Below are 21302 nucleotides of genomic sequence, written 5' to 3'. Positions count from 1 at the left end.
GCGTTCCAAATTATTATGCAAGAGACAAATCAGTAAGATTTCTGTACAATAAACATTCAGATTTTAGTTTTTTCTAAGAAAATGTTTGTTTGTTTATTTATCCATGTCTTTTTAGATAACTGGTATCAATCTCAGGCAAAATAATTTGCCAGATCTATGGAAACCCTACTTAGAGGTTGTTCCACATTATTAAGCAAGTCACAGTTCTCATGAAATATGGGGAGGAAGAAAGATCTTTCTGAAGATGAAAAGCATATAATGGTGCGATGTTGTGCAAAAGGCATGAAAACAACTAATATTGTGTGAAACTGAATGGAGATTATTATGAAGATTTGTGAGTGATTTAGAGCACAGCAGAACTCGGTCAGATAAAGGCTTATTAATAAAAGTTCCAGTCAAAAAAAATTAATTGTATTAAAAGGGCAGCTATAAAAAAGCCAGTGTTGAGCAGCAAACAGTTATTTGATGCTTTTGGTGTCTCTGGAGTCTCAAGAAGCTCTCCATGCTGGCTGGCAGTTGTGCGTAAAGATGCATTTCAGCCACTCCAAACCAAAGCTCACAAAGAGAAACATTTACAGTGGGTGTAGAAATACATGAAGACTCATTTTTAAATAGTTTTATTCACTGACTAATGCCGTACTACAATGGATGGTCTAAATCGATGGATTTCTGGATGGTTGGTGAATGGCCACCATGTTTCAACAAGACTGCGACGTTAGCAAGGAGCTGGCAGGTGATGATTTGGGCTGGAATACTGGGAAGTGAGATGGAGGGTATTTAAATGACTTTTGCAAGATATGTGGAGTTCATAACTGGCCATTTTCAGCTATGGTATAAAAAGGAGGATAGTGCATTGTACAAAAAACACCACAGCAATAAAACTGTTTGAAAATGTATTTCTACACCCACTGTAAATGTTTCTCTTTGTTAGGTTTGGTTAGTGGTGTCTAAAATGCATCTTTACACACAACTGCCAGCCTGCATGGAGAGGTTCTCAAGACTCCAGAGACACCAAAAGCTTCAAATACCTGTTTGCTGCTCAACACTGGCTTTTTATAGCTGCCCTTTTAATACAAATTTTTTTTTTTTTTGATATGAACTTTCATTAATAAGACTTCATCTGACCAAGTTCTGCTGTGCTCTAAATCGCTCACAAATCTTATGATAATTTGATAATCTCCATTCAGTTTCACACAATATTAGTTGTTTTCATGCCTTTTGCACAACATCGCACCATTTCATGCTTTTCATTTTCAGAAAGATCTTTCTTCCTCCTCATATTGCATGAGAACTGTGACTTGCTTAATAATGTGGAACAACCTCTAAGTAGGGTTTCCATAGATCTGGCAAATTATTTTGCCTGAGATTGATACCAGTTATCTAAAAAGACATGGATAAATAAACAAACAAACAAACATTTTCTTAGAAAAACTAAAATCTGAATGTTTATTGTACTGAAATCTTACTGATATGTCAATTGCTTAATAATTTGGAATGCAATGTATATTGTGCTCAAAGTCTTCTTAAAGCCAAATGATAAGTTTTGTGTGAGGAACAGATCGTTATCCACTGAAAATTCATGTATGTGTTAAAATATGTTTTTTTTTAAAATTGCATTGCTCAATATATTACATCACAGACAATTTGCAGAATTGAATCTTACAATTCACATGACTTGCATATGATGTTGAAAAGAACAAAAGAGGTTTGATCTCTCTGGTGGAACACTGATGATTTTCAATGAACTGAACAATGAAATTAATACGGGCATGGAATGAGAAACGGGTGAGTAAATGATACCAAATTTTCATTTCTGAGTGAACTATTGCTTTAATTCAAGTAAGGATGAATGATGTCACTGATGCACTGATTTGAACAAGAAATTCTGATCAGAAAGTCAGAACTTTAATGCGATTTATAATGCAAACCGTATATATGTTACTGTACCTGCTGAATCCTGTGTCTTGGAAACTTTAGTATCTTTGCTCTTCTTTGATTTCTGCAAATAAAAGAATAGTTCATAACACAAAAGCTATTAAAGACGATGATATAAAAGAAGTGAATATTCATGCTCATTCAGTCTGTGCAGTGTTTTCGTTTCCTCTTCTATCACTGAATTAGATAACGGATATGGATTTGATTTAATGGCGGTTTTTAATTGCATCTCCCATCAAACACATCCCAAAAACCCCTGTAATTCTACACCAGCAAGGCATCAGTTTACTTTTGCAGCTTTAGCCTTTGATCGGCGCTCCTCCATGGCCTTCTGTAGCTTCTCCACTTCTTCTTTTGTCCCATTCAGCACCACAAGGTCGTCTTCTTGGAAAGGATCTCCACACTATAAAAAGCAACATGAAAAATTAAATTACTGTTAAATGACACAAATTAAAAAAAATAAAAATAATAATAAATAAAATGGCATGATTAACTAGCTGAATTAGAGAACACAGTGTTGTCGGATTGAAACTGATTATAAAGTGCTTGCATTTAAAGGTTTGACTTGTAATTAGCAAACTGGAATAGGAATATTGTACAAATCCTGACATAACTGTTGACTTTTGATGAGTGAGCAATCTTTACCACTGGGCTCAAACTTTGCTGCATGAGACTAAATGAGGCGCATGATTCATTCAAAACTACAACATTTAAATATATTCATGACAATCTCTTGGAAAGAAGACAAATCGATGGCTTTAAAAGGGCTTTGCACTGCATTTGAAATCAGTAGAAATTATAGAGCGATCGAACTTGGCTTAAGATCTAAGCAATAGATAATACAGCTTTACAGGAAGGAGATTTAATCTATAGCGGTATTTTCACCCCTAGTTCGTTTGATCCCTCAAAACACTCTCAAATTGGTTCAGCATGCATATGTGCACAAACCAAATGATCTCAGATCCTCCTAAAAGGACCCAAAAGCAGGTCCGTTTGTGGTTCGATTTCTTCGTGGTATGTGAAAGCATCGAGGTCCCAGTCTGCTTTGCATTTCGTTTCGACAAGTGTTCCTGTAAGATTGCCATACCCAAACACAGAAAGCCGGGGTCTGAGTTCTTATGAAGTTGTGGTGTGAACAAGAAGAGGAACCAAAATAAGAACTTCTCTTTTGAGACCATTAAGTTGTGAACAAAGACAAATCGCATGCAATATATCGCCTAGCCCTACTCAGACTTAATTATTTTCCACACTATTAAAGTCATTAAAATATTATATAACAGAAGTATAGGAATTATGAAGTCACCAAAATGTAATAATAAAAAAAAAAAATTGCTTTATAAATAATAAATACAAATACAAATAATAAATCACAAATAGGGTTAGGTATCATTTGAATTTTAACAATTTCGATTACGATTCTGCTTATCGATTACTAATTTCGATTCCAATAATGTTTAAAAAAAAAAAAAACATTGCAAAACATTTCATTGTAGCTGAATACCATGAACAAAAATCAACAGGCTAAAGAACACGTACACAATTAACTTTTGCTTATGGTTTTAAAATACCATAGCAAAAACAACTACCCTAACTTAAAGCATTATTAAAGACAAGTAAACACTTAGTAATCAAAAAAGAACAAATAAACAAATTAGCAATTGCACAAACACAACTAAACAAAGATACGATTGAAATAAACGTTTTACAATTTTCAGGTATTCAGGTACAGAAACTAATCACATGTAAAAGAACACTGCAAAATAATGTAAATAAAATATACATTACAAATAAAGTTACAAAAATTAGTAAGTGAAGAACAGCAAATGAATTTTCTCTTTGCCTTTTGTTGTTTGATTAACGTTTTTGTAAAGACGGCAGCAGGAATATTAGGCTGCTGTCACTTTAAAGGTTTAGTTCACCCAAAAATGAAAATTCTGTCATTAATTACTCACCCTCATGTCATTCCACACCCATGAGACATTTTTGATGAAATCCGAGAGGTATCTGACTCATCCATAGACAGCAATTTAACCACCACTTTCAAGGTCCAGAATAGTAGTAAATAGGGTTGGGTATTGACACAATTTTCATGATTTGATTCGATTACTATTCACATGCTTTTGATTCGATTTCGATTATTTTGGATGTAATATTTCAGTTACAGTACATGGCAAAATTTCTAGAGGAAACAAAATCTCTCAACTAATGCCATAAACTACACATGAGAGTCAGCTGGTACTACTATAATAATATTGAAGGTTAAATTAACTTATTTATATACAAACACTTAAATTACACTCAATTATGTTTTTATTATAAATAAAGTTTAGAATTACATAATCATATTTCTACTCCAATTCGGGGGGTTTTTTTTGTTTTTTTTTTAAATATATATTTAAATTGTGTCTGTCATAACTCATTCATGCAAACATGCATTAAATATTGAAGAACATTAAAAATTATAATGAATATGTAACGGTGCATATCTAGATTTATCAGAATGTTGCTTTCTAGAGTTCACTTTTCTAGCTGACTAATGAGTTTATGGTCACTGAATATGTTTTTCTGAGGTAAATGTGACATTGTTTACAAGCTGTTTTACTTACGTCTTTCCGAGGTTGAAACACTGAGCGATTACACGAGACATGATACAGATTTTGGTAAAATGTACTGTATCTTTATGTTTTTATGTTAATGTTTGTTTATTTTGCGCTGTGACTGGTATTAAAGCGGAGGAGAGGATGATCACATGCTTCTCTTTAACTGAGGCGCTAAAGTGATCTGTCACGCCACATTAAACAGCGCCAAAACGGTATTTATTTTTTGAATCTCATAATAAGATGGATGTCATTTGAAATCTGAGACTTTGCTTTATATCAAAAGTAACAAAGCACAAAGATTACTGTGATTTATTGGATGGAAGGCGCTATATATTCTGCTCATTCATCAACTGAAAACAGACTAGACTAATCATTTCTTGGGATTTAAGAATCGATATCGTTTTGTAAAAATGAGAATGGATTAAAATCGTAAAATCGATATTTTTTACCCAGCCCTAGTAGAGAAGAAATTGTTGAATAAAGTTTTTTTATTTTGTTTTTGCGCTCAAAAAGTATTCTTGTCTCTTCATAACACTGAGGTTGAACCACTGTAGTCATGTCGACTGTTTTAACAATGTCTTTAATACCTTTCTGGACGTTGAATGACGCTATTGGATTTCATCAAAAATATCTTAATTTGTGTTCGGAAGATGAAAGATCTTACAGGTTTGGAACGACATGAGGGTGACAGAAATTTCATTTTTGGGTGAACTAACCCTTTAAAGTCATATTAAAATGCACACATAGGAATGGATAAGAGGAATCAAAATTTTCATTTTATAATAAGTATCTGATTTTGACCTTAAAGGGATAGTTCACCCAAAAATGAAAATCCTATCATCATTTACTCACCCTCCAAGTTGCTTTGTTATGCTGAACACAAAGGAAGATATTTTGGATAAAGTTTGTAACCAAGACGCTTTGGGGCACCATTGATTTCCATAGTAGGGAAAAAAAAAAATACTATGGAAGTCAATGGTGCCCCAGAACTGTTCAGTTTCCCACATTCTTCAAAATATCTTCCTTTGTGTTCAACAAAACAAAGAAATTTAGACTGGTTTGGAACAACCTGAGGATGAGTAAAAGATAACAGAATTTTTCATCAAGTATGCGATACCAGAATTGGAATTGATTTTCGCAAAACGGGTCAAAAAGCAAGAACGTCGTACAAAGCAGGTATAACAGCTTTGCCAGAAAAACAGAAAAAATTCTGCACTGATGACAAAGTAACTGAAAGCCAAACAGACACACACAATCATGAACCCATAAAAGGCATTCAGCAGCAGCTATTGTCTTGCACACAAAAGCACTAATCTCTCTCGCTGATCAGCAAACACAGGCCATCAGCCCTTGGTCTCACAACGGGTCATATCTTTTCAGACTCTCTGTGCTCAGGTGGGAAAAAACAAGGAGGAAATGCATCTGGAATCATATTTATCTGGAAACGAGGTGCCTGACAAAGAGAACGGGAGGTGGAGAGAGCAAACAGAGATGAAAAGCATGAAGGTAAAAATGGAGAGAGAGAAAAACCTGCAACACATCTACTAAACAAATGATACTTAATAATCTGGGTGATGCTTTAAAAACAAATGGTGTGAGTTTCATGTTGAATTTTTTTCCAGTTTTGACAGTGTGACAGTCCTTGTTCACATTCAAAATGCAAATGATCAAAGAATTTTTGATGGAATTTTCATTTAATGCAAGATTACAGCAACTATCCTTTAAGAATCGAACCAATTAGCATCTAATTCCCCAAAGCCATTCACTAAACAAGGGGAGCCTGAAACCATATAAAGTTGTATGGGGATAAACCAGTTCTGCTCAACACAACAGCTTACACAACTGGTTAGACACAGATAATATCATGCTTCATGAAAATAATTCTTCTGAGACAAGAGAGTGTTAAAGAGCAAAAGAGGTGCAAGAGGTTACTGCTTGAGCTTGACCAACCATTTTTCACCTCCTTACGCTCCTCCTCCCCTCTCACGGGGAGAGTTACCGAGCAGCCAAAGCTCATAGTCGCGGGAGGACAGCGACGACATCATTAGAGCAACAACAACGACTCACACCCAAAGCCGTTTCCTCTCGCAGAAAGGCAGATGCACTGACAGTAAGTGCTCGGTGGTAGATTTCTAGTCACGGCGGGCACGTTAGATTGAGGTCATGTGGAAGTCAGCGTCTCTGAGTGAATTTGTGAATGTTTAATCCCATTTCCCATTTCCAGGAGTGGATACGGCTTGAGCTAAAAAGGTAGGGTCAGTTTGAGTCATGGATTTATTGAGCTGTCTAAATACACTTGATGTTTATGTTTCAGAAAACCAAAACATTAGCCTGTAAAGAGATTCCGTTTTTCTTGTAACTACTGAAAAAAAATTCTAATATAACAAACTCTAAAATCAGGCATTTCATTTGATATATAAAAATGCATTTAAAGGCTGGTTATAAAGTATTAGTAAAACAACAAAACAAAAACCTGTTGAAACATAATGTCTTCCCATCAGCACGTGGTTTCAGCATGACATTAACTATACAAATCTGCTTTTCTTTGATGTACATTTACCTTTGTAATCTTAGCAGGTGCTTTACAAATCTGTTTGCGATCTAACAAATACTCAGATAGTTCGAAAACTGCATTAATCATGTTTCAATACAAAGCACTGAGAATGCATTACCAATAAAAGCTTACATCTAGCACAGCACAGGTGTTTTTCTATTCAAAGTGCCTGACACATTCATACAGCACTACTTTAAGTACGTCTCGCTGTAGATTAGGTATGAGTTTAAAATTCAAGTTCATGTTCCATTTAAACACTGCCTTAATTAATCATTCCGGGATAATAAAATGGCTTACTTATGACACGATGAACATATGCTTTATAAGTTTCAATTTACTGCGCAACAACTACAGAAAAAAAATCCAAATTAATTAATCAGTTCATCCGTGCAAATGTGTGTTTCAAAAAACAAGCAAGCATCAACATAGCAATCTATGCTGAAATATTAAGAAGATAAATTTAGAGGACTTTGATTTGAAAAGATGTTGGCAAACATTAGCCGAAACCACAGCATCCTGCCTGTAATACTGATCTACTTGATGATTTGAAACACAGCAAGCCTTAATATGCATAGCACAAATTGTGTGCAGAATAATTAGTTAATCATTCAATAATAAAATGTATTGATAAAATAGTTTTAAATGATTTAAGTACTATCAAAAAGGTTCATTGCTTCATCCCCCATCCCTTCAACCCTCATCTTTGATTTGTTATTTTTGTTTGTCATAAAACACCCTAACTAAATTTTGCTGGGACACACTGTACATGATCGGTCAAAAAAAAAATCATCATATTAGAATGATTTCTGAAGGATCATGTGACACTGAAGACTGGAGTAATGATACTGAAAATTCAGCTTTGATCACAGGAATAAATTATATTTATTTCCAAACAGAAAACTGTTCTTTTAAATTATAATATTTCACATATATTACTGTTTTATTGTATTTTTTTTTAATCAAATAACTGCAGCTATGGTGAGCAAAAATTAATTATTCCACACTTTTGACCTGCATAGTGTACATACTACATCAATAGTGAAACTCAGTCACACCTTCTAAAGAAATGTTATATTAGTAAACAATACTATATATATCTAATAAGATACATATATTAGTATGCACATAATGGTAAAATTTGAAGCTGTATAAATCAAATATAATGCATTTTGAATGAACAACGTAATAATGAATTAACAAATATGTATATATACACACACACACACACACACACACACACACACACACACACACCCGTCGCACGGGTATATTTGTAGCAATAGCCAACAATACGTTGTATGGGCCAAATTTTTCTTTTATGCCAAAAATCATTAGGACATTAAGTAAAGATCATGTTCCATGAAGACATTTTGTAATTTTCCTACCGTAATTATATCAAAAATGTTTTTTTGAGTGGATATGCATTGCTAAGGACTTTGGACAATTTTAAAAAGGTGATTTTCTTAATATTTAGATTTTTTTGCACCCTCAGATTCCAGATTTTCAAATAGTTGCATCTCGGGCAAATATTGTCCTATCCTAACAAACTATATGTTACAACCGGCTCTTAATTGTAACATTAACAAGAAGCAACACGGACGGGCAAGTAGAGAAAAGGAATAATTTATTTAACAAAATAAACACTTAACAAAAATATTCAAACAATCAGTAGTCAGTATATGAACGTCAGTTGTGAAGAGTGCATGGAACACTATACATCAATGGAAAGTTTATTTATTCAGCTTTCAGGTGAGTATTAGATGAATTATTAAATCTTAAATCTTATTGTTGAACCTTTTTAAAAGACTCACCAGCGAACAACTGTGTGGTTCTTGAGGTAGAAAAACATACAGTTTCGCTGTTAGTAGAGACACTGCTGCCGTGAGAAATGCACAGACTCAAGTAGGCTAATTCACATATGCTTATTCTCATTCAACTGTGTTAATAACTGTATTAGTCTGCTATAAAATGCCTCAAGATTCCGTTACAAGTTCTGAAATGACGTTTTGGAATTAGCAACGGAAATACAACATCTGAACGCTATCTTGAGGTGGTAACCGTAGTAAGCAGAATAAATCACTCCGGACCATTGAATTATTAGAAATGACCCCCTTGGGGGTGCATTATTTTCTGATAATTCAATGACCCGATGTCAATTATTCCTTACTTAACACTTTTTGTAAAGTGCTACTGTTAATGTAAAACCTATTGTTTAAAACCATTTTTTGCAATCCTCTAGTCTAGATGGCTTTAATGTACAATCGATTTTGATAGCCATATCTTAAACTTCTAAACACTACTACACGATGCTGATAGAACGGTGTGTGCTTTTCATTCTTTAAAAGGTGTCAATGGACCACATCAGCATGCTATATAAGCCCCTGCGGGTTCATTAAACAACTTACACTGCCAAGATAAAACTGATATCCACAGCTCCTTTGTGTCCAGCAACTGGGACCTTTACCAGACCTCATGGTGAACACAGCTCTCTGGGGTGCTATTAAAAGGAACCAGAGGGCTGTTGCACTTAGAAAAGAGTGACACAAGAGAGTTATATCCTGGGAGAGAAGACGTTTGTCCTCTTACTGAAATATGAAGGCAAACGTTGTCACTGTCATAGGCAATGATAGGGGATTACATCACTATGCGTCACTATGAGAAATAAAAACACTCCTGAGTAATGGAGACACCCTGTTCAAAAATATTGCAGATGTTTATCCATGTACTTAATGATATGAATGATATGATTATTTAATGATCAGTAGAGATAGGGGAGAGAAAACATTCATCTACTCTAAAGCTGCTGGAGTGTTTAATGTTGATTACACATTAGTGTCGTCAAAAATATTAATATTTCGATATGTATCGATACTGAAATATCTTGAAAGGTTCCAATACATATCTTCTGCATTATCGATACACCGATACCAGCTGCGCATTCTTGCTCTCTTCTCTTCGACACACCCGCCTCCTCACTTACTCATCTCATTTGCTCCGGTTGAACAGTGCTTGTATTGCACATCATTTTAGTCATTCACACAGGTTTCTCACACACACACACCAAAAGTGCGTGCACCACCGATCTATATAAGTGGTGCTCTCATAAAGCCGCCTCTGAAAAAGCTTGCGAGTACCAAAATTGACTTCTTTTTCATGGCTTACTGTGCTTAAATGGTCAAATACATATAAATTATGTCAAAACGCCTGTCTTGGCAAGTATTTAGGTGAACACAGTCAGTTTTGGAACTATTAACAACTTAAATAGTATTAAATGTTGTGTAACAGTATATTGGATGTGTGCATCAGCTCTTAAAGTGACAGCGGCCTAATAAACCTGCTGCTGTCTGTCATGTTAGGCAAAGTACAAAAGATGAAGATAAAATCACTCGCTGCTCTTGAATAACTTTTGTAACTTTAATTGTAAGCATTAATCTGTATTTAATTTTTACTATGAAAAATCTCCAGTGTCATTTTACATTTGATTACTTTCATTTTTGTGAATACTACTGTTAGACCCACTTGAAAAACTTAAATACAATAGAATAAAGAAACAATTGAAGTAACAAATGAAATATTGAAAATGGTATTGAATATCTGTATTTTTCAAGGTATCGCATCGAAGTTGAAAATTCCAGTATTGTGACAAAATTATTAAACATTGTCCACCTTTATGTCATTGTTTGAAGGCTGAATTAGACAATTTTATGTTTATTTGCTTTTTTTTTTTTTTTTTTTTTTAGAAATGACTTAAATAACAAAACAAAAGTGGTAACACTAAAATCGTATATATGTAACATTAAGGCAATAACTAAGGCAATAACAATACTTTTACAGTCTTTAATAATAATAATGTAAGTTGCATATATTAGCAAGCACATAATGGTAACATTTGAAGCTGTATAAATGAAAGAAATATAATGCATTTTGAATGAACGTAATAATGAATTAACAAATTAACATTAACAAATAATAAAAAATATATATATATATATATATATATATATATATATATATATATATATACTACTGTTTAAAAGTTTGGGGTCAGAATCATTTATTTTCTTTTTCAAGGAAATTAATGCTTTTATTCAGCAATGATGCATTAAATAGATCAAAAGTGACAGTTTAGACATTTACATTGCTACAAAATTTTAAATTCTTTTTCAAATAAACGCTGTTCTTTTGAAATTTCAATACATCAAAGAATCCTAAAAAAATATATATATATGTTTCTTGAGGATCTTGTGCCTGAAGACTGGAGTAATGATGCTGAAAATTTCAGCTTTGCATCACAGGAATAAATTACATTATAAAAAAGAAATGGAAAATACAAAAGAGATGTTTTAAATTGTAAATATTTCACAATATGCTCTTCTGTTCTGTTTCAGGAAGTCTATAGCTGCTTTTCAGATGTTGGACTATTATGGTCCAGCTTGAGAACACCAAGTGCAGTTTTCTCTTCTGCCTTGGAATCTGTATCCTAATATGTTCTGCCATCTACCTGAAAGCCAAAATATCCAATGCACCTCTTCCTACGACTGACCTGAGCAGCCAATCCCCACTAGCCTCCAAGACCTGTGACATTCTTCCACCTGCGACTCCCGGGTTTAAATGGCAGCGAAAAGACTGTAAGAAAATCAGCTATGTGCCTAAACCGGACACAAACTGCACTCTTTTGCAGTCAGAGCTGCATTTCATTATGGTGCCGCTGAGCAAAGAAGAGGAAGACTTTCCTTTGGCTTTCATCATCACCATTCACAAAGAGCTGGAAACGTTTGTGCGGCTACTGAGAGCCATCTACGCACCGCAGAACGTCTACTGCATTCACATCGATGATAAAGCGCCGGAAGAATACAAGACGAGCGTCCGAAACCTATCTGCGTGCTTCTCGAACGTCTTCCTGGCGTCCGTCAACGAAAAGGTGACCTACGCTGGCTTTTCCCGTCTGCAAGCTGACATCAACTGCATGAAAGATCTGGTGAAGTCTCCCATAAAATGGAAAAGAGTTATAAATTTGTGCGGCCAGGACTTCCCCATCCAGAGCAACCTGGAGTTAGTCCGGTACATGCAAGAATCCAAATGGAAAGACAGGAACATGACGCCGGGAATCAAGCAGCCACCCACTATGAAGCACAGGACAGAGTTACAGTATGAGGAGGTAAAGGGCACCCATGTGGCACCAAAAGGCAAAGGTCAAAAGAAGGGACCGCCTCCACACAGTCTGACAATTTACTTTGGGACTGCTTATTACTCTTTGACGAGACCGTTTGTGGAGTTTGTCCTCAAGGACCCGGTGGCCAAAGACTTGCTGGAGTGGTCCAGAGACACCTTCAGCCCAGATGAGCATTACTGGGTGACGCTGAATCACATAAAGGGTAAGCCAAAATGCAAAAATCAAGTCAAGTCAATTGTTTCAAAGCAGCTTCACAGTAATAAACAATCAGTGATGCAAAGTTCATCAAATATGAGACAAATTCAGCTCTAAAAAGACAATAGTGTTCAGCTCAAGCAGTTCAGTGTTGATTCAATTCAGTTCAATAACAGTGTCAATGCTGTAAAATTCATCGGTTACAAATCTAATTTAACTCAGCCATAAAGTAGCTCTACAGAAGAACACAGTGTCATTATGCAGCTCAATTTATTTCAAATGTTGTTCTTGTGTGAAGTCAATAATCGAAAGCATGAGTGGTTTTTAAAAGTGCTGTGTTAGCTGCAGTGAGTGACTTCAGATCAAGCAAGATATGAGATGTAATACAGATAACTTGGAAGCATATAATACGCAAGTCATAAAACACTATTTCTGTGTTTATTCAGAAGCACCTGGCAGCTATGTAGACGGTGAATGGGAAGGTAACATCCGTGCAATCAAATGGAGGGACCAAGAAGGAACAGCACACCAGGGCTGTAAAGGTAGAGACCGGCTAAAGCAAACACTTCTTGATTAAAATGGTGCATTTAATTCTAGGGGTTGGTATCTTTAGGCACCTCAAGATCTAATCCGATTCTAAAATGGTTTTTGATCTAATTAGGGGCCATGCACCAAAGGTGCATAGGCATCTATTGTAATCGTTGATGTTCCTATTCTTCTTCTTCTTCTTCTGCTCTGGGAGTTTATGGCAGCCCATGGAAACGCTTGTGGGAAAGTTATGAAATTTGGCACAAAGATAGAGGACAGTCTGAAGATTCACCATAGCAAATTTTGAGTCTCTAACTCAATCCCTTTAGCGCCACCAACTGTCCAAATTTTCACTCACATTTATGCTAATAACTTTTGAACTGTAAGGGCTAAAAACAATGTTTTTCTTAATTCTCTTCAATTTTTCCTCTGATTCATTGGCTCAAAATGATTCGATTGCACTCTATTATTTTAGGTCATGCTTTTTAAGAAAATTGAACCACATCAAAGATGACCATGCCAACAAGGAGTTATGGAATTCAAGACGATTAGTCAAATCGTTCTTGAATAAAATGCAAACAAATTTTACGTAGCATTTGCAAAAATAGATGTATGGCTATATCTCCGCAAAACTTCATTGTATTCAGACTAAACTTGGTATGTCATCACAAGCATGACCTGAGGCTACATGCTGCGTTTCGGCACAGCACCACCTGCTCGGAGATACAACATTTTTTTGTTTTTGCTTATAAACTCTAAAAAGTTTGCTCCACAATCATAAAATTTGTCTCATTAGATTTTTCCAATTTCGGCCATTTTGAATTTTGTAACAAAATGCTGTATTTTATGAATGCATTAGTGCATCGTTATGAAACTCAGGGTTTCATAACAAGACGCTACAACAAGATGGCCTGAAGGAGTCTGAGAAGTTTCGGACCAGTGCCACCTAGTGGTGAAAAAATGATTTACATACTTTTAACTTTGGATGTGGTTGATTTATTTTCATGGGAGTCATCTGCTTAGATTCCTGAATCCTAGATAGACACATACCAATTTTGCCATATTTGGCCAGACCGTGCTGCTCTCAAGAGAATTCAGCGTTGAATGCTTGCCACTAGATCTCACATTGATGTTATTAATACTGCATTGAATTCAGATGCTTTCTCACTGGATCTCCCAGAGCTGTGTAGTAACACAGATCGTCCTTCGAGTACAACTGTTCTGAAACGGTTGTGTTTCACTTTGGTTTCATTGTCTTTTGAGGTTTCTCATATGCGACTTAAACGGCAGCTCTTATCAGTTCACAGTATCACAAGTGCAAACTCTGACAAAGTTTAGATGCACCAGCAGGAAAAAAGGTTGTAAAATGCAACCATTTGGTCATAGTCTGGAGCCCTCTATATATATATTCATTTTGCATCATAAAAGCAGTTGGTGATGCAGGTGCATTTAACCACTTAAACGGAGGTTATACAGGTGATGCATCAGAGAATCCATTTTTTCTCCCACACCTTTTTATTTCAAACTGAGCCAATCGAGTCCTTTGCGCAGCCAACATAACATTACAACTTCTCAACAACAGGCTGTAAACTCATGATGTAGACATAGGGCTCTTGTATGGATTTAAAAAAAAAACACTGTCTGTTTCTACAGGACAATACATCAGAGATATCTGCGTTTTTGGGATTGGTGACTTACCATGGATTATCGAAAAAGAGAGTATGTTTGCTAATAAATTTGAGACCGCAAGCTTCCCGGAAGCCCTGGATTGTCTGGAACTGTGGCACAGACATAAAGTTCTCCAGCACGCTACAGTTCCCATTCAGCCATCATGGCGTCTCACCACAGAGGTGGAAGTCATCAATAGCACTCTCATTTTACCAGAAGGGGACTGTGTCTGACCAAGCATCACAGAAATGACAGAAAAGTCACACAGAAAGAGGCTTGTTTACAGGCTTGCCAACTTCTGCATGCTCACAGCCTTGTATAATTCAAAAAATGGCAAACATCCCCTTGATGTCAAAGTACCATCTGGGTACATGGTATGAATGAAGGAAAAATTAACAAACATTTTCTGCTTTACAGTGTAAATGTGTCACGACAATATTCATGTCATATGGCAGTGCAGCTCATGATGTTTAAATGTTGTAAACATGTAAACACTCATTGTTATGTGAGTGTTGAGTACTGTAACTGGTGTATTGTTAGTAATAGTAATAGTTCTATTTATTTTTATTTATTAACTGCTATATAATGCACTGTTTCTCAAATGGATAAACTGTAGCTGAATTAAAGGCATAAAATTCCTTGGACAAATCCAGGACACAAGTACTGCTATACAATCTGTTACAAGAAAAAATGTAACCTCATTATTTGTTTGGATTTAAAGAAAATGTCGTTTTAAATGTATTATATAAGGTAAAATTGAAATATTTAATATGCATATATATTAGGGCTGTTAAGCGATTCAAATTTTTAATCTAATTAATTACATGATGTGCCGAATAATTAATCGAATTAATCGCAAATTAATCACACATTAAATTTGGCTGAGAAATTACCCGTAAAAAGGTTATTTGAAGTCATAATTTTATAAAGTATCAAATTAACATTACAAAAAATAAATTCAGAAAGAAAAGTTTTATTTGATTCAACATAGAATTTATTACACAAACTTTTGGACCATTAGGTTGAGTAACTGATGACTTGAAATGAATTTTCATTTTTTTGGATGAATTTTATCTTTATTAATATGGAAAATGATATTGTTTTTAAACAAAATTACAAGAAACTAAATCTGCCAGTAGGTGGCGTTAAACATCTAACTCATTTGATTCGTTCAAACAGCTGATTCATCTTGTGTTTTTTTTTTTGTGTTTGTTTTTTTTTTGTTTTTGTTTTTATATGAGAGCTCAAAATTATATGTTCTTATTTTTATAATGTGATATAAACAGTGATCAACCAAAAATTTTGGAAATATTGTGATTTTATTTTTCACTTACATAGCCTATCCTTACAAGTTCAAACATCATTATGGCATGTCATTGTAATACTTGTATAATGTAAGCCTCATATTTTCAATATGGACATTTTCATGCATGAACACCTGCTCTAAAGAAGTAAATACGATGAAATTGTGATGTCAACAGTTTCACATATTTGCAGTACTGTCAACTGTATTCATCTGATGAAACCCCAGCTGTATACTTCAAGCACTTTCATTTGCACTGTAGTCTTAATAAATGTGTCTTAGTAACTTGGGACAGAAAATTCAGAAAAGTTTCTGTTACAACATGGAGCCAACATGAGTTACTTAAACTAGGTGATGCTGACAGAGGAACACATTTCAGCCATTTACATCTACAACACAACCACACTGTCAACCACTACATCTCACTATAGAGGTGGAAGCAATGTTTCCTCTATTTTTTTTTTTCTTGCAGAGCAAAACTTTTCTCTACTCAGCAGACATTTTGGCCCCCTGAGCAAAAACACTCTTTATACCAGGTCTCATCATGCACTTGTAACTCTTAACTTTAAAGTGCCATTTCTATTTTATTTTACCTTTGATCTAACTTCTTGATATATTAAATCTTATTTTTGAAAACAAGCAGTTCAGTCAGTAAATTAAGCACACAAATTAGTTACTTGAGTTTTTGTTCAGTGCTGTGTTAACTATACCAGTCTTTACCAAGAAATTATATTAAAAATTATTTAAAAATCTCCCGCAGAACAGTTCAGTTCATGAACTCATAATAGGTTTTGGACACCCACAATGTGTTTTTGTATAGTCAATTATTAGCAACAGGCAACATTAAACTATCAAAATTAAATGTTTGTTTATTGCTTATGAATTTCCTAGATTTTCAATATCAGGGGTTTTTAAACTTTTTTAATGGCAAGGAGCCATAAACCATCCCCTGTGAGATCAATTCTTTATTAGGCTTACAATATAATAGACTATAGCTAATTTTGCTTCAAATTGTTTTAATATATTATTATAATATGAAAACTAACTGAAGCATTATGCGATATGTGAATATGTGAACTCTTTTATAGTTAACATCCCTGAACCCCCCGCCCCCATCCCCGCCAACACACACACACGTTTGTTTTTGTGAAATGTGGGGACATTCCATAGGCGTAATGGTTTTTATACTGTACAAACCGCATTTTCTATCCCCCTACACTACCCCTACCCCTAAACCTAACCATCACAGGAAACTGTGCATACTTTTACTTTCTCACAAAAACTCATCCTGTATGATTTATAAGCCTTTTGAAAAGTGGGGACATGGGTAATGTCCTCATAAATCACCCTCTCCTCTTCATACCCATGTCATTATACACATTCGTGTCCTGATATTTCACAAACACACACACACACGCACGCACGCACGCACGCACGCACGCACGCACGCACGCACGCACGCACGCACGCACGCACGCACGCACACACACACACACACTGAGGTAGTTTGAGTTTTACTTTAGTAAAAGTTACAGAGCAAGCTTGTGACAATTTAAAACTTCAATAATGCAAACAATTAATAAGTTTACAAAAAATTAAACAAAAGAGGCAGGATGGAAAAATTAATTTACCATGTTTCACAGATGAATTATGGCAACTTATGAAAAAACGGGATGCAGCATTAAAAAGAGCTATAAAAACAAAATTAACTAAAGACCATCTCATATATAAAAGCTTAAGAAATAAAGCTATATCACAGATAAGAAAGGCTAAGGCAAATTATTTTTTAGACCACATTCGACAAGCATACGGGAATACTCAAAAGTTGTGGAAAACAACTGATAAATTAGTGGGTAAAGATCAATATCAAAATGAAAAGATAGAGTTGGCAATAAATGGAGAAATCCTAAAGGACAAAGTAGATGTAGCAAATAGTTTTAACTGTTATTTTATTGACTCATGTTTAGAACTGCAACAAAAATTTAATGTCAATGATATTCCAGAAAACTTGGCCAATAATCAACAAAGTCTTAAATTTGACTGCATTAATGAACGGAAAGTACATCAAATCATCTCCTCTCGGTCTAATTGAAAGGCAAAGGATAACTGGGGACTTAGTCTTTTTAAAACAGCATAAGGACTGCCTCACGTACCCAATTACCTGCATTATTAATCAATCTTTTTTGGATAGTGTGTTTGTATGACACGGTCATATATACCCATGGGAGAAATGTGACTGAAGTGGCTGATAAGCTCTCATTAGCACTTGATAAAATTGCTCAATGGCTACAAAACTCATGCCTCACACTAAATACTAAAAAAACAGTGACAATGAATTTCAGTAAGAAACAAATTTGTGGCCCTCAACTTAGTATATCAGGGCAAACTATTAATAATGTCAAGGAAGTCAAGTATTTGGGAATGTATTTAGACTCAACCTTGACCTTCAACAAACATGTTAAACATCTAAGCAAAGTTTTAAAATTTAGAATAAAGTTTTTAAATCGCCTTAATATGGACCAACCCAGTGATTGGGTTGTTTTGACCCAGCAATGGGTTAAATGTTTGCCCAATGTGCTGGGTAGTTTTATTTAATTAAACTATTGATCTTAAAAAAAAAAAAGTATATTGTTCGCTTAAAATGAACATTTATTAATATGTTTAATAAATTAACATTAATAAGTTCATCTTTTGATTATTATCGTTGCCGCTAGTAATTATGCGTCTGATTTTTAATTTCAAACCTATTTTGAGTTATTTTATTATTTTCTGTCAATTATAGTTCTTAGAAAGAAAATCAGAATCTGTAAAAATCAGTATCTGCAGGACACACTAACAAACAAACAAACAAACAAAAAAGAAAATTGCAATCGGTGCATCTCTAATTGCAATGTCAGTTTCTTCCAACCCGATCTCATGGCAATTCATACATATTTTAAGAGGTGGCTAATTTGTACAAATTCGTACAACTTCACTCTTTTTTTGCTAAATCGTATGTATTTTACGAGTTGCCAAGTTCGTATGAATTCATACGATAACCCCGCCCCTAAACCTAAGGTTTAGACAAATCATATGAACTCGTGCAGCCCTAATGCATGCTATTATTTAAAATCATCTTACTGGCTTCTAGTCTAAGAAATACTACAAAAAAATCCTGAAGCCTTCAATCTGTTCAGCTTCCCCACAGAATGAAAAATGTCTATTCAAAAGCTAGGCATGTGTAACACAATACATAACCACAGGTTATGATTAACAGCACCAAGAATAGTTAAAAATTTGCTTGGAAATGGATAACCATCAGGGGTTTATATTGTTTATTCAAATGTTGCTGAATGTTTGTCCAAGCACAGCACGCCATTCTCCAGTCTGCCAGCTTGGAGAAGAGATGGACTTCAGGATGCAGTTTCCCTATTTCCGCCTTAATGCTTGGATTAATTGAGATAAATGGCATAAAGAAACGTCAGCTAGCTGAGCCTGAAACCAATTAGACCGAGGCAGGGGACTGTGAGGTTAATGATTCACTACTGAGAGCGAAAGACAAGTTGCACTCATTAGCCACGGTCTAACTCCATCCAATCCTAACTGAAAACAAACATACACACAATAGAAAGTACGAGATGAGTGACAAATCACCTGCACACAGAAGCACATAACCAGAGCTGCTGAGTGCTTAACTACAGAGTTTATCTTCACCCATTATGAGAAGCCATTATGCATGTCCACAGCTGCCACTGATAAAATGGATATGCACTATAATAATGAGTGAATGAAGGTGTGGCACAATAATAAAACTATTATAAACTATAAAATTATAAAACACACTTATGTGATAAAGCACTAGAGGGCATGCTATTATGTAAATACAGTAATAGTCCCTATTTGAGGCAAATCATTCCCACACTGTTAAAAATAAATGTAATTTTAGAGGTAATGGTCTGTATTTTCCTGTTTTGTCATTATACATTGAAATGCCTGCTGCTTTACAGATATTTGCTGTCATTTAAAATTTCCACTATTAAATTTACATGAAATCACTTGTATTTTGGTATTACATCAAATTTTATGTATTTTTTACAGAATAATGTGTAATTTTACATAAAATGTTGATTAATATTTTACAGATTTTTTTTTTTTTCCCTCTAAAAATTGGAAAAAAGGAAACAAATGCATAACTACAGAAAAATGCAGTCTTGTGTTGTTCTTACCATTTAAGATAATGTGTTGGTTAAAGTGATGTTAAATAATGGTATTTGTACATACACTGTAAAAAAAAATAAAATAGTGATTTTAAAGGTAAAAGACTAAAAATGCTATGGTAAAAAACTTAATTTCTTAACAGAAAGTTTCCGTATAATGGTGAATGACTAATAGATTACATTTAATTTAATTTTACAGTAATATACTGTTAAATTTACAGTTTTTGATAGTGAAAAAGAACATCATTGTATAATTTACAGTGAAAAAATATAAATTGACATTCCCAGAATTCCCTGCGTGATACTTCACATTTAATGTATTTTCGTTATTATTATTATTTTTTTCCTTACTTTTTTCTAATCAGTTATGTACATTATGGTTTTATGTTATGTGTATTGTTAAATGAATGTTTATTGCATTTTTTAATGTCGTGTTTTACCATGATGGTGTTTAGTGTTTGTGTGAATGATACTGTGCACCTTCTATATATTAGCATTGTCCTTCTCAGCTTGTGGAAAAGCTGTTTGTGAAGAGCTTTGATTCATCATGTGACTCATCACCATTTGTTATTGGTGGTTGTCAGTGTATTACAAAGGTACAAAACAGATATACTTCATTAGGTTGGTAAATTAACATTATATCAGTTATATGAAATATGTTTTTTACTGTAAATGAGTTAAATCTGTAAAACCTAAAATGTTGCTACTGTATTTTTACGGTAAATTTCTAGCAACCACAGCTACCTTTTTTTTGTGTGTGTGTGAATGTTTTTTTCCCCCTGACAGTACCAGAACAGTACCGTCCCTGCTACCAGAAAAGTACGTTTTTTTTTTGTTTTTGTTTTTTTTTTTTTTACAGTGCTGGCAGAAATACAAAAATCGCTTTGTTTGTAAATGAAATGTTCCATTTACATACATTTTAAATTAGAAAAATTAAGTTTAAATCATGCAATTTAAAAAAAAAATATATATATATATGGATGGCAAGTCATTTCAGATCTATTGTAAAACCATTAGCTGTGACATTTGATCGACATTTAACAAAAATTAGGCACAACTTCCATGAAGTAAATGAATTATATAAGGCTTATGCCACTGGTCATTTATCATCTAAGGCTGTGTTTACACTGGCACAAAAAATCTGATTTTT

General features: G+C 34.4%; 2 protein-coding genes across 6 annotated transcripts in view; one reads left to right on the top strand and one right to left on the bottom strand.

Annotated features, from left to right (window-relative positions):
* The window catches only part of rtf2 (replication termination factor 2), a 35877-nt gene that overhangs the window by 7431 nt on the left and 7144 nt on the right, over window positions 1-21302 (bottom strand). The window contains exons 6-7 of the mRNA XM_067372908.1: window positions 2225-2338; window positions 1948-1999 (exon numbers count right to left, since the gene is read on the bottom strand). Of these exons, the coding sequence (XP_067229009.1) occupies window positions 1948-1999; window positions 2225-2338 (166 nt within the window). The remainder of the gene's footprint in view (window positions 1-1947; window positions 2000-2224; window positions 2339-21302) is intronic.
* Window positions 1551-20897, top strand: gcnt7 (glucosaminyl (N-acetyl) transferase family member 7). Of its 5 annotated transcripts, none has more exons than XM_067372904.1 (5): window positions 1551-1785; window positions 5916-6041; window positions 11478-12464; window positions 12904-12999; window positions 14639-20897. In XM_067372904.1, the coding sequence occupies exons 3-5, from the start codon at window positions 11513-11515 to the stop codon at window positions 14884-14886; spliced, it is 1296 nt and encodes a 431-aa protein (XP_067229005.1). In that variant the 5' UTR covers window positions 1551-1785; window positions 5916-6041; window positions 11478-11512; the 3' UTR covers window positions 14887-20897. The 5 variants fall into 5 exon arrangements, with proteins under 5 accessions (XP_067229005.1, XP_067229007.1, XP_067229006.1 ...); XM_067372905.1 differs by lacking the exon at window positions 1551-1785 and adding an exon at window positions 5644-5711; XM_067372906.1 differs by lacking the exon at window positions 5916-6041.

Source organism: Chanodichthys erythropterus, chromosome 21, assembly GCF_024489055.1.
Source record: "Chanodichthys erythropterus isolate Z2021 chromosome 21, ASM2448905v1, whole genome shotgun sequence".
Taxonomy (NCBI): domain Eukaryota; kingdom Metazoa; phylum Chordata; class Actinopteri; order Cypriniformes; family Xenocyprididae; genus Chanodichthys; species Chanodichthys erythropterus.
This window is presented reverse-complemented; position numbering and strand designations above follow the sequence as displayed.

Coding starts and splice junctions, on each gene's coding strand:
- gcnt7 (XM_067372906.1), top strand. CDS start 11,513: ATGGTCCAGCTTGAGAACACCAAGTGCAGTTTTCTCTTCTGCCTTGGA. Junction 12,465..12,903: donor GACGCTGAATCACATAAAGG/GTAAGCCAAAAT, acceptor GTGTTTATTCAG/AAGCACCTGGCAGCTATGTA. Junction 13,000..14,638: donor AGCACACCAGGGCTGTAAAG/GTAGAGACCGGC, acceptor CTGTTTCTACAG/GACAATACATCAGAGATATC.